Raw genomic sequence first — 12,500 nt, 5'->3', positions numbered from 1 at the left:
GTGATCGAGGAGCGACAGGAGCCTTTATGACGGGATGGATCACTAGTGTGGTGTGTTGACCAGTGATTTCTGATCACCACCAGAGCATCGTGGCGTACAGGCCGTCTCTGTGAGCCTAATGCTCCACAGAGGACAGCGCTTTGGGAAGGAAAAGGAAGAACATCTTGTTGTTGTGTGACTTTGACCTTCTCGGGAGAAAGATAAGTAATTCTGGACAATAATCTGACAAAGAAATTAAAAAAACTCGGGGCTGTTATCGCTGTTGCCCTGGCGACGATCAGCAGCTCCTCACCTCTCGTCTGTTACGTTCTTCTCTGCACCGCAACAGGGTTGCGTTCTTCTCGTCACGTTCTTCTCTGCTCACAATAGCATGGTTCAGTTTTTCTCGTTACGTTCTTCTCCGCTCACCACAGCATGGTTGGCCTTTTGGAAACAGGCGTTAGTCACAGTACTACACGAATAAACACAAATAAACATTCGTTCCTTATCGCTCACCATATTTAGTTGTGAGTCTTTTTCAGGAATGTTGTGGCATAGGACTACGGCCTACTCGGAAACCAGGAGTGTAGGCCTACAGCCCACTGAACCGTTCTTCAGGAGGTTCAGATGGAGTATAGGCCTAGTGAACCGTTCTTCAGGAGGTTCAGATGTAGTGTAGGTCTGCTCGAGATGAGGTTCAAATGCCCGCAAATCTGAAACGAAGATCCGTTCAGAGTTTTCTTGAGCTTCAAAACGACTGATGAAATAAAACGCAGGGAGCAAATCTTTATTGAACGTGGGGCGTTAGCCTACATCTCAAATAACCAACGGCAAACCAATGTCGCATAAAATTGTTTATGTTTAATAAAATTAAAATAAAACGACGATTCGTCTGCAGAATTGCGTGTGTTTGCTGAGCCGTTCTCCGTTAAATCCAACCTGAAAGGAGTAAGCTCATGATACCGCAACAAAGAGCGGATCCAAGATCCTCCAGGAGATAAAAGATGAAATAATGGAACAGCGAGATGGTTCTGCTGTCCAAACACAGGCTGGAGCCTCGGAACATGCAGGACATTAAACTTGTAAATATCGACCCAGCGCCCCCACCCACCCCACCCCCCGTGTCTCACTCAGAGATCTGCAGCCGACGATGCCTTCCCTGCACGGGATGGATTTGTTGTGAGTTTGAAAGGCGGCGATAATCTGGGGGAGCGAGATAAGAAATGCCATTTATTCCACGGCACTTTGGAGCCTATTTCCCGGGCCGATCAGCCCTATTCTCCCGACACCTCCAGCAGCTCGCTGATAACGATTAGGCTATTTATTATCTTCACAAAGAACAAAGATTAGCCGGCACCGATGAAAAATTACCCAGGGATGGGTTATAATCACAGGGACCACGGATCTACAGGCAGCCGATTTATAAACCCCCTACATGGCAGGATAGAACGTTATATAATAATAATAATAATAATAATAATAATAATAATAATAATAATAATAATAATAATAATAATAATAATGATAATAATAATAATAATAAAATAATAAGAAGTATAAGAATAATAAGATAATAAGAATAAGAAAATAATAATAAAATAAAATAATAATAATGACATTGATAATGACAATAACATAATAATAACACAATAATCATGATGATAATAATAAATAATATAATAAATAATAAAATAATGGTAATGATCATTCTAATAATAAAACCTAATAGCCCAATTTATAACATAATAATAATAAAATAATAAAATAATAATAATGATAATAATAGGCTAAATAAATAATAAAATAATAATGATGTTAAGGATAATAAAAAGGATAATAACAATAACAACAATAATAATAAGAAGAAAAGTAATAACAATATCTAAGTATTTTTTATATATATATATACTCTATATCATTGTATAATGCTATAGCCTACTGCCTCATGCCTACCATGTCTTTTTTTTTTTTTAAAACTAAATAGTATAGTTTTTTTGCAACTGTAATTAATTTGCGTTAGCTTGGGCTCAATTACTTTTTTAAGTAGCCTCTTCGTCCCACGCGGGTTAAATGTACTTTAAGAGCTTTTGTTCCTCATAAGCTAGGCCTCCCTCTCAGCCGAGGAATTAATGAGAAGGAGGCTGGTCTGTGATCAGTGGAGGCTGGTCTGTGATCAGTGGAGGCTAGTCTGTGATCAGTGGAGGCTAGTCTGTGATCAGTGGAGGCTAGTCTGTGATCAGTGGAGGCTGGTCTGTGATCAGTGGTGGCTGGTCTGTGATCAGTGGAGGCTGGTCTGTGATCAGTGGAGGCTAGTGATCAGTGGAGGCTAGTCTGTGATCAGTGGAGGCTGGTCTCTGATCAGTGGTAGCTTGTCTCTGATCAGTGGAGGCTGTTCTCTGATCAGTGAAGGCTGGTCTCTGATCAGCTCTTATCGCGTCAGATCAGAAGGCCTCACAGCACCGTTTCAATGCTGATGATGTTTAATCTTTACGTTCAAATTCGATTTGGTGAAATTTCAATTTTGAAGAGAATAATTCTCTCCCTAAATCATTGGGATCGGAACAATCAAGGGAAAATAATAAAGATATATAGAGAGATAGAGAGATAGAGAGATATAGATATATAAAGCGGGAGATAGAGAGATAGTGAGCGATAGAAAGATAGAAAGATAGAGAGATAGAGCGATAGAGAGAGATAGAGAGATAGAGAGATAGAGCGATAGATAGAGCGATAGATAGATAGATAGATAGATAGATAGATAGATAGATAGATAGATAGATAGATAGATAGATAGATAGATAGATAGATAGATAGATAGATAGGTAGATAGATACTGATAGATAGATACTGATAGATAGGATAGATACTGATAGATGGATAGATAGTTTATGTAAACATATTATTTATATATATGATCAGCTCTTATATAAACATCTCGAAATGCACATATAAGGGTGCATTTATTTGAAATATAATTTAAGCATCAAACGACTAAGCATCACACACGAATCTCAGTGCTGAGATCCCAGCGCGGCAGAGACTGTTTGCATTATTAATTAGAAATATATCACCTGCCGGGGATCGTTTGAGAGCGCTGCTCGATGGCCAGTGCGTCCCGCGGCCCCGTGCGTCCCGCGGCCCCGTGCGTCCCGCGGCCCCGTGCAGAAGTTAATTTCTTGAATTCTCCAATGGGACGCAATGGCGTCAGGATCAGCGCGGCCCGGCCGGAGACCCTCCGGTTACCGTCCGCTCGAGGAGGCCCGTACCTCCTGCTCACCTGACTGCAGGAGGATACCGGAGAGACGGAGAGACAGACAGACACACAAACAGACAGACAGACACACAGACACACAGACTGACAGACAGAAGGAGGGACAGATAGACCGACAGTAGAGAGAAAGATAGATGGATAGATAGATAGATAGATAGATAGATAGATAGATAGATAGATAGATAGATAGATAGATAGATAGATAGATAGATAGATAGATAGATAGATAGATAGATAGATAGATAGATAGATAGATAGATAGATAGATAGATAGATAGATACAGATAGATAGATAGAGATAGATAGATAGGCCTAGATAGATAGATAGATAGATAGATAGATAGATAGATAGATAGATAGATAGATAGATAGATAGATAGATAGATAGATAGATAGATAGATACTAGATACTGATAGATATAATATCATCATTATTATTATTGTTATATTATGTTTTTGTTGTTATGATTATTATGACTGTTATTATGAGGCCTAATATTATTATGAATACCAATAATAGTAATATTATGGTGTCGACATTTTGGGCTCTTTGCGTCTTTAACCAAAACAGAAATGCGCTGAATAACGGGGAGACACACACACACACACACACACACACACACACACACACACACACACACACACACACACACACACACACACACACACACACACACACACACACACACACACACACACACACACACACACACACACACACACGCACACACACACACAAAAACCAACAGACACGTGGAGCGGAGGAGAAGGGAGAGTAGGGGGAGGGCCAGACCGCAGGTTGGCAGCAGCGATATTCCATTGGCTGTTCCGGAGTCAGATCTTTATTTAAGTCTCCGTCAGCCGGTGGAGCTGCAGTCACACCGAAGCCCCCCTGGACCCGTCACACGTCACACACACACCGATACCTTGAGGTCGAGCTCTTCACAAGGAGAGCCGTTTTTTCAGAGAGCAGTTCATCGACGTCCCGGTGGGGAGATCGAACAGGAGTCACGGTAAGGTCTCCACCCGAGTCCCGCTCTGCCTGAAGTGTCCCCCCTGCGGTTTAAACGTTAAGGTGTGGAGAGGTGCTTGTGTTGTTGTGTGTTTACGGTGTTGGGTGTGGAGAGGTGCTCGTGATGTTTTGTGTTTACGGTGTTGGGTTTGGAGAGAGGGTCGTGATGTTGTGTGTTTACGGTGTGGAGAGGGGTGCTGGATGTTGTGTGTTTGCGGGGTTGGATGTGGAGAAGGGGTCGTGGTGTTATTGTGTGTGTTAACGGTGTTGTGTGAGGGTCCCGATGATGTGTCTGTCGGACAGGACGTCATCAGAACACGTTCACGTCCCACGAACCGCTCCGGGACGTTAACAGACCCATTTGTCATTCTCAGGTTCGCGGCGCGCGGCCCGATGTCGCCCTGCGCGAGACGGAGAAACCACGGCATCGTGTGGAGAATCAACCGGAACCCCGCTGCGCATAAGGAGAGGAACCCCGCCGCTTTTGGAACGTGGACTTAAACTGACGCGCGTGAAGGCTGTTAAAAAGATTGGCGCGCGGAAGAAGAGTGGACCCCCCCCCTCACTTTCACCTCTGACCGGATATCATTACTCCACCTGAGATGGAGGTCTCGAGCGAGCAGCAGCGGTGGCTGCACCACCACGCCGTCCTGAACGGACAGCACTCGGACCACCACCACCCGGGCCTCGCGCACGGCGGCTACCTGGAGCCCGCAGCGCCGCTGCTGCCGCCCGACGAGGTGGACGTGTTCTTCAACCACCTGGACGCCGGCGGGAACCCCTACTACCACCCCGCGGCTCGGGCCCGGGCCTCCTACGGCCAGGCGCACGGTGGGCTCACGCGCTTTACTGGAGATTTAACCGGAGCACGAGGAAATGGATCAATAATTGATGTTTCTGGGATTTCATTAATTCGATACTAGTGTCCGTTTTGAATCTTAAAAAAAGAGGCAGTTGTGAATGGTTTAAACTCGTTCTTCAGATGTAGTTTACAGGACATAGTTCTCGTTTGAGGATCAAATTCAGTTAAAATAATACGATTAACGCCATAATACAATAATAATAGGCCTACATATAATACAATTATAAACGATAATAAATACATATGTTGTATGTTATATTGTGGGCCCCATATAACGTAGTAGCCTACTCTATGATAATCTAAACTAAAGATCATAAGGTACTATATGAGAGAGGTTATAGGCCTACTAAAGTGTCGCATAAGGTAGGCTAATATGTAAACAGGATCTATACCAAAGATCCTCTATAAGGTACTATATGAGAGAGGTTAGATACTAAAGAGTCGCATAAGGTAATATGTAAACAGGATCTATATTAAAGAGGCTCTCTCCGTCCCCAGCCCGCCTGGCCGGGCCGCAGGTCCACCGGCCGCACCTCCTCCACAGCCCCGCCGGGATGTCGTGGCTGGACGGCGGCAAGGCGGCGGCGCTGTCCGCCCACCACCACCCCGCCTGGGCGGCTCTGCACCCCCCAGGGCCAGGGTCACCGGGGGGCCTCTCCGCCGTCTATCCCTGCAGCAACCCCACCCCCGTCCCGGCCTCCGCCATGACCCCCACCCCCCACTCCGGCTCCCACCTATACGCCTTCCCCCCCACCCCCCCGAAGGACGTGTCCCCGGACCCGGGCTCCGCGTCCCCGGACCAGAAGGACTCCATCAAGTACCACGTGTCGGACGTGCTGAAGATGGAGGGCTCGAGCCCCCTTCGGAGCGGCCACCAGTCCCTCCACCCCCTACCGTCCTACCCCTCCTACGGCCTCCCGTCGGAGTACGGCGGGGGTCTGTTCCACCCGGGGGGTCTGCTGGGGGGGTCCCAGTCCGGGTACAACCCCAAGTGCAAATCTAAACCCCGCTCCTGCTCCGGTGAGTCCCACTTTAACGTTTCAGTATTGTGGTCGGCATAATAGGCCTATATATAATAGATAAGAAACGCTTTTATCCGGACAACGTGGCGCAATAAATCCGAGCTGAACCGAACCCATAAACTGTCCGAATGGTGACTAAAGATGGACAATATAGCTCAGGGATTAGTTCAAAAGCATCGTGTATTAATTGTAGACTTCAGGCCTCGTCTCGACTCTCGGCGGTCGGCTCTTTTAAAGAACAAATCCTGCAGACCACTAAACATGTTCTCAGTGACTTTCATGTTTCCATAAATGGAGAAAAGCGATGAGACGAGAGCGAGCGCCTCGTGAAGAGGTTGTCGGTTCGAGGCCCGCGCCGCGGGGCTGATTCCCTCTAATCCTCTTTGTTAACCGGGACTCATTACGCCCGGGCTGGCTCGTGCGGCCCTCTGGATCCGGTCCCGGGCGCGAGTCAACGGGAAGACATGAGAGGAGAAAGCGATGCAGGCCGCGCGCCACATGATATCATAATGGTATAATATAATATAATGACGCTATATATATATATATATATATATATATATATATATATATATATATATATATATATATATATATATATATATATATATATATATAATGACGCTAATAATACCAGGAACATTATATATATATAGATAGATAGATAGATAGATAGATAGATAGATAGATAGATAGATAGATAGATAGATAGATAGATATTAACAGCTACACAGATTCGAGCTATGTCCCATAACGTTCTCCCACTCACTGTTCATCATGATCAATTCTACAAGTTAGAAATCAGAAAAATAAACACTTTGACCCTCGTGGGGTGAAGGATGGAATAATTAACTGCGCTTAATTATTCCTTAAAGGCGATAGAGTTCGAGACAGAAGGGCGAAGCGGTGACGATCCTAGGGTTGCAATGCACGTGCGTGTGAACGACTGCTCGCGCGCAAAACACACGCGCACACACGCACGCGCACGCACACGCACATGGTTGTGAGATACTTGTGAAGGGCCAGGCCGTGTTCAGTACACTGTTTGCTCGCGCAGCGACGTTACAGACACCGCTGATTGATTTAATAATTCAGGACTAGGTTCAGATTGACTTTATAATTAATGTTCAGATTGATTTTATAATCTAGGACTACGTTCAGATTGGCATATCGGTGTATTCTTATAGATATATTTTTTCCTCCCTTAAATTATTGAAGAGGCTAAAATATAACCTATATAACTAGACCCACACACACACACACACACACACACACACACACACACACACACACACACACACACACACACACACACACACACACACACACACACACACACACACACACACACACACACACACACACACACACACACACACACACACACACACACACGTTTAATATGTGATATTAAACGAAGGGTCTCCCTCGCTGTGTTCCAGAGGGCCGTGAGTGTGTGAACTGCGGGGCCACGTCTACCCCGCTGTGGCGCCGCGACGGGACGGGGCACTACCTGTGCAACGCGTGCGGCCTGTACCACAAGATGAACGGCCAGAACCGGCCGCTCATCAAGCCCAAGAGACGCCTGGTGAGTCCGCCTTACATTCTGATTTAGAGAGCCAAGAGAGAAGAGGGGCCCAGAGAGGGAAGGGGGGGGGGGGGTTTGACCGAAGCACAATCGCAGGAAAGTGATATTTTCCCGAACAGCTTCCTGGAATTGTTTCCCCGGCTCACCTCGTGCTCCTTCGCCCGTCCCCGCGGCTCCGCGACCCGTTATTACCGCTACAGGGGGGGGGGGGTCCCGGGCTAACCCTAGCAACCCTGTATGAAGTATTATTACAAGCGCAGGGCCAGCGAGCAGATAGCAGCCGCTGCGTTCAGGTCTACTGCTCTGCGGCCCCCAGCCTGCAGGCCCCTCCGGCCGCGACACTAAAACACTGCCATAATAATTCATGATGGATACTAACTCAGAACTCAACGGCTTAAATAGCTTATTTATTCCTTTACGTGTCAATTCCTAATACTTGTACAACAATAGATGAGATATTTTAGTGGTTCTTATTCTTATTAGCATAATTATTATGGACTACTGGGGAGGACTAGTGACCCGGCTCAGGGTCTGGTTCTGGAGGACTAGTGACCTGGCTCAGGGTCTGGTTCTGGAGGACTAGTGACCCGGCTCAGGGTCTGGTTCTGGAAGACTAGTGACCCGGTTCAGGGTCTGGTTCTGGAGGACTAGTGACCCGGTTCAGGGTCTGGTTCTGGAGGACTAGTGACCCGGTTCAGGGTCTGGTTCTGGAGGACTAGTGACCCTGTTCAGGGTCTGGTTCTGGTCTTTAGGACTAGTGTCCAGGCTCAGGGTCCCTGGACCAGTAGAGCTGGTCTCCCTGGACCAGTGGGTCTCCCTGGACCTCCCTGGTCTAACTGGTGTGTTTCTCCGTCTCTAACTGGTCTCTAACTGGTCTCTAACTGGTCTCTAACTGGTCTCTAACCTGTGTGTCTCTCCCAGTCTGCCGCCCGGCGAGCTGGCACCTGCTGCGCCAACTGCCAGACGACGACCACCACACTGTGGCGGCGTAACGCCAACGGTGACCCCGTGTGCAACGCCTGTGGCCTGTACTACAAGCTGCACAACGTAAGAGGAGGGCAGCGTGTGTGTGTGTCTGTGTGTGTGTCTGTGTGTCTGTGTGTGAGTGTTTGTGTGTGTGTGTGTGTGTGTGTGTGTGTGTGTGTGTGTGTGTGTGTGTGTGTGTGTGTGTGTGTGTGTGTGTGTGTGTGTGTGTGTGTGCGTGCGTGCGTGCGTGCGTGCGTGCGTGTGTGAGTGTTTGTGTGTGTGCGTGTGTGTGTCTTTGTGTTTGTGTGTGTGTGTGTGTGTGTGTGTGTGTGTGTGTGTGTGTGTGTGTGTGTACAACCCAGTCTCCCGGAAATACGTGACACTGTCACGTCATGTCATTTAATCTATTCATTCGTGGTCTGGGACACGTAATTTAATTTTTTTCGTGCCAATAGCACAAATTTAAAACTCGTTCTAAAAAGAAGAGATGAAGCAGCTACCTATTTTTCCGTTGCGGTTTGCCTACAGAGCAGCGCACCTGCATTAAATATTTCCGGGAATTGCAAAAATTTTCAGAATAAAAGGTGAAAGTATGAACGGGTGGCCAAAAGCTGTCATATTGTTAGAAATGTGTGCTTTTGGCACAAAAAAATTGAAATTGGAATAAATAGATTAAATGACGTGACAATGTCACGTATTTCCGTGAGACTGGGTTTGGTGTGTGTGTGTGTGTGTGTGTGTGTGTGTGTGTGTGTATGTTTGTGTGTGTGTGTGTGTGTTTGTTTATGTGGGCGAGCGTGTGTGTGTGTGTCTGGGGGGGGGGGGCTGCTCATAAACACTGTGTGGTCGTTTGTGGGTGTGTCTTGGTTGCCATGGTGACATCATCCTTTAGAGATCCTAACATATTCACAGACCAATCACAGCACAGTAGGAACACGGAACTCAGCTCCTACTGACCCTTGACCCTTCCCTCCCCTGCCCGTCCCCCGTCCCCCCCCAGGTGAACCGGCCCCTCACCATGAAGAAGGAGGGGATTCAGACCCGCAACCGGAAGATGTCCAACAAGTCCAAGAAGAGCAAGCGCTGCAGCGAGAGCTACGAGGAGTACAAGAGCCCCCCCTTCAGCGGGCACATGTCCCTGGGACACCTCCCCCCCTTCAGCCACGCCGGACACATGCTGCCCACCCCCACCCCCATACACCCCTCCTACGGCCACCCGCACCACCCGCACCACGGCAACATGGTGGCGGCCATGTGCTGAGCCTCACCCCGATGCATCATGGGTAACTGGCGACGGAGGTGACGGACTCAGAAGGCTGACGGACCTTCAGTACCTCCAGGGCCAGAGGGGACCTCTGGGGATCACTGTGTACCATGTCCACCGAACTCTGGGTGGGCTGGGCAGAGCTGGGTGGAGCTGGGTGGAGCTGGGTGGAGCTGGGTGGAGCTGGGTGGAGCTGGGTGGAGCTAGGTGGAGCTGGGTGGAGCTGGGTGGAGCTGGGTGGAGCTAGGCAGAGCTGGGTGGAGCTAGGCGGAGCTAGGTGGAGCTAGCATCAAAGGGGGAGGCAGGAAGCTTTGGTCCACCCTGACGTTGTGGTACCAGGGGAGTCGTGGTACCCTTTGCTTCCCAGAGCGGCTTAGTGTACCTTAAGGATGTAGGGACCCTACACCCTCAAGGTACAGAGGCTCTCTGCAGGTACATTTGTAGTTACTGTGAATATTGTACATTCTTTAGATGAACTAGAAGGGGTGGAGGACACCACTGAACGGGGCTCCTCTGAACCCTTTCAACACCTGTGCTGGATTTCTGCTCATGGACTATTTTAAAGGAATTTGGAGAAAACACAAACAAGAAAGAAGCAAGCTTCCCTTTTTCTAAGTCTTGATCCGAGGCTGTTTATTGTAATTATTGTTCTTATTATAGTTTTTGTTCTTATTGTTATTCAGATAATTTATTTTCACTCCCCCCTTTCTTCTACGACCGCCCCTTAAACAAAGACCCCACGTGTGAAGATATATATTTATAAGCTGAAGCTACGACGACCATCATTTATACTCACATAACAGATCACCTTGTCTCTCCTCCCTCCATGTGTACGAGGTGTGAGAGAGAGAGAGAGAGGCCCCCCCTGGCCCCTGGACCCCCTGCAGGGTGGGCGAGGGGGGGTCAGGGGGTCACACAGGGTAACGCCCCCCCAATGTCACCCTGTCCCACGCCAAACCAACAGGAAGTGCCATATTGAATCGGGGACTCTGTTTCCCGTCTCCAGACGACAACTCGGGCCCAAAGCTGTTTTTACTTGTATTCATAACAGTGCAGAGGAACGGCCAATTGAAAGGTGTACTCATATTTATTATATAAGACTCATTATATGTTTTTTATCATGTTGTCTGCGAGCTGTCTGGGTTATGGATTATGGGTTATTGGTGACTTTAATCCGAGTTTAGGGGCGGTGCTCATCACCCAATGCACCCTCAAGCCAAACACTCTCTCTCGGTGCCTCTACGATCTATCTATATATATATAGACCTATATATATATATATAGCGTCCGGATGCTTGCTTTGTAACGTGTTGAGTGGAGAGACAGGTGCTGCTACATAATGCATCATGTTGATAATAAAGAATCAATTTAAATCAAACAGGGATGACTCATTATTACTCATTATTAACAAGTGTTTACCAGAGCTGGGGAGTATAGAGTATATAAATATAGAGCACAGAGTATATAAATATAGTCTATAAAGTATATAAATATAGAGAATAGAGTGTATAAATATAGAGTATATAGTGTATAAATATAGAGTATAGAGTATATAAATGTAGAGCACAGAGTATATAAATATAGAGTGTATAAATATAGAGTATATAAATATGGAGCCCAGAGTATGTAAATAGAGAGTATAGAGTATATAAATAGAGAGTATAGAGTATATAAATATAGAGTATAGAGTATATAAATATAGAGTATAGAGTATATGAATATAGAGTAAAAAGTATCGAGTATATAAATATAGAGCATCGAGTATATATTTTCACTTCTATAAAATAATTCACTCCCTGTGGTCATCCCCAAAGAGGTGAAGCCTGCACTGAGCTCTGCTGTAATTTCCTCAGAGATGGGGGATATTATTGATAAGCCATGTTGATCAATCAAACGGTACAGTGAGGATGTTCATGAAACCAAGGGCCAAGCGCCAACAATCGCTAGATTGTCCCACTCCCTGTATACAACAAAGATAGCTAGGATTAGATGCTACACAATGCGAAGTACTATTTTTAAGTGTTAGGACGTAAGAAGCTAACGTACAATCAGTGCGTTAGAGGGGCCAACAGATCTATAAATATGTAGATCTATATATATAGATCTGATGAGTTGGATCGGAGGTCCTAAACCCGGCGCAGCATGGATGTTCTGGGCTGGACACAGGTTGTGCCAGTAACCAGCACGGTGATGGAGGAGAGAGAGAGGAGAGAGTCCGTCAGACAGACAGGAACACACCGGGATAATAACTCCAGTGCCATAGTGCCTCTCACAGTCCTGAGCCATGGTGGGCGAACGAGAAGTTACTTAATATAGAGAGTGGGAGGACATTCATGCACACACATGTACAGAGAGAGAGAGAGAGAGAGAGAGAGAGAGAGAGAGAGAGAGAGAGAGAGAGAGAGAGAGAGAGAGAGAGAGAGAGAGTGAGAGAGAGAGAGAGAGAAAGAGAGAGAGGGAGAGAGAGAGGGAAAGAGAGGGGGAGAGAGAGAGAGGGAGAGAGGGAGAGAGGGAGAGAGCGAGGGCGAGGGCGAGG

The 12,500-nt window shown here is 46.8% G+C and overlaps 1 protein-coding gene and 1 long non-coding RNA gene across 2 annotated transcripts in view; one reads left to right on the top strand and one right to left on the bottom strand.

The window, feature by feature from the left end:
* LOC132470228 (uncharacterized) overlaps positions 1–1,048 on the bottom strand; it is a 1,802-nt gene extending 754 nt beyond the window's left edge. The window contains exons 1-3 of the long non-coding RNA XR_009528614.1: positions 496–1,048; positions 293–423; positions 1–138 (exon numbers count right to left, since the gene is read on the bottom strand). The exon at positions 1–138 is cut by the window's left edge and continues 754 nt beyond it. This is a non-coding gene — a long non-coding RNA (uncharacterized LOC132470228). The remainder of the gene's footprint in view (positions 139–292; positions 424–495) is intronic.
* A 2,789-nt stretch (positions 1,049–3,837) lies between these two features.
* Positions 3,838–11,342, top strand: gata2b (GATA binding protein 2b). Its single transcript, XM_060068507.1, has 6 exons — positions 3,838–4,263; positions 4,637–5,093; positions 5,623–6,144; positions 7,589–7,734; positions 8,656–8,781; positions 9,701–11,342. Exons 2-6 carry the CDS (start codon positions 4,865–4,867, stop codon positions 9,959–9,961), a joined length of 1,284 nt encoding a protein of 427 aa, XP_059924490.1. The 5' UTR covers positions 3,838–4,263; positions 4,637–4,864; the 3' UTR covers positions 9,962–11,342.
* Positions 11,343–12,500: the final 1,158 nt, after the last annotated feature.

Source organism: Gadus macrocephalus, chromosome 13 (assembly GCF_031168955.1).
Source record: "Gadus macrocephalus chromosome 13, ASM3116895v1".
NCBI classification, from domain to species: Eukaryota; Metazoa; Chordata; class Actinopteri; order Gadiformes; family Gadidae; genus Gadus; species Gadus macrocephalus.
Note: the sequence above shows the minus strand (reverse complement) of the source record. Positions and strands in the feature narration are given on the sequence as shown.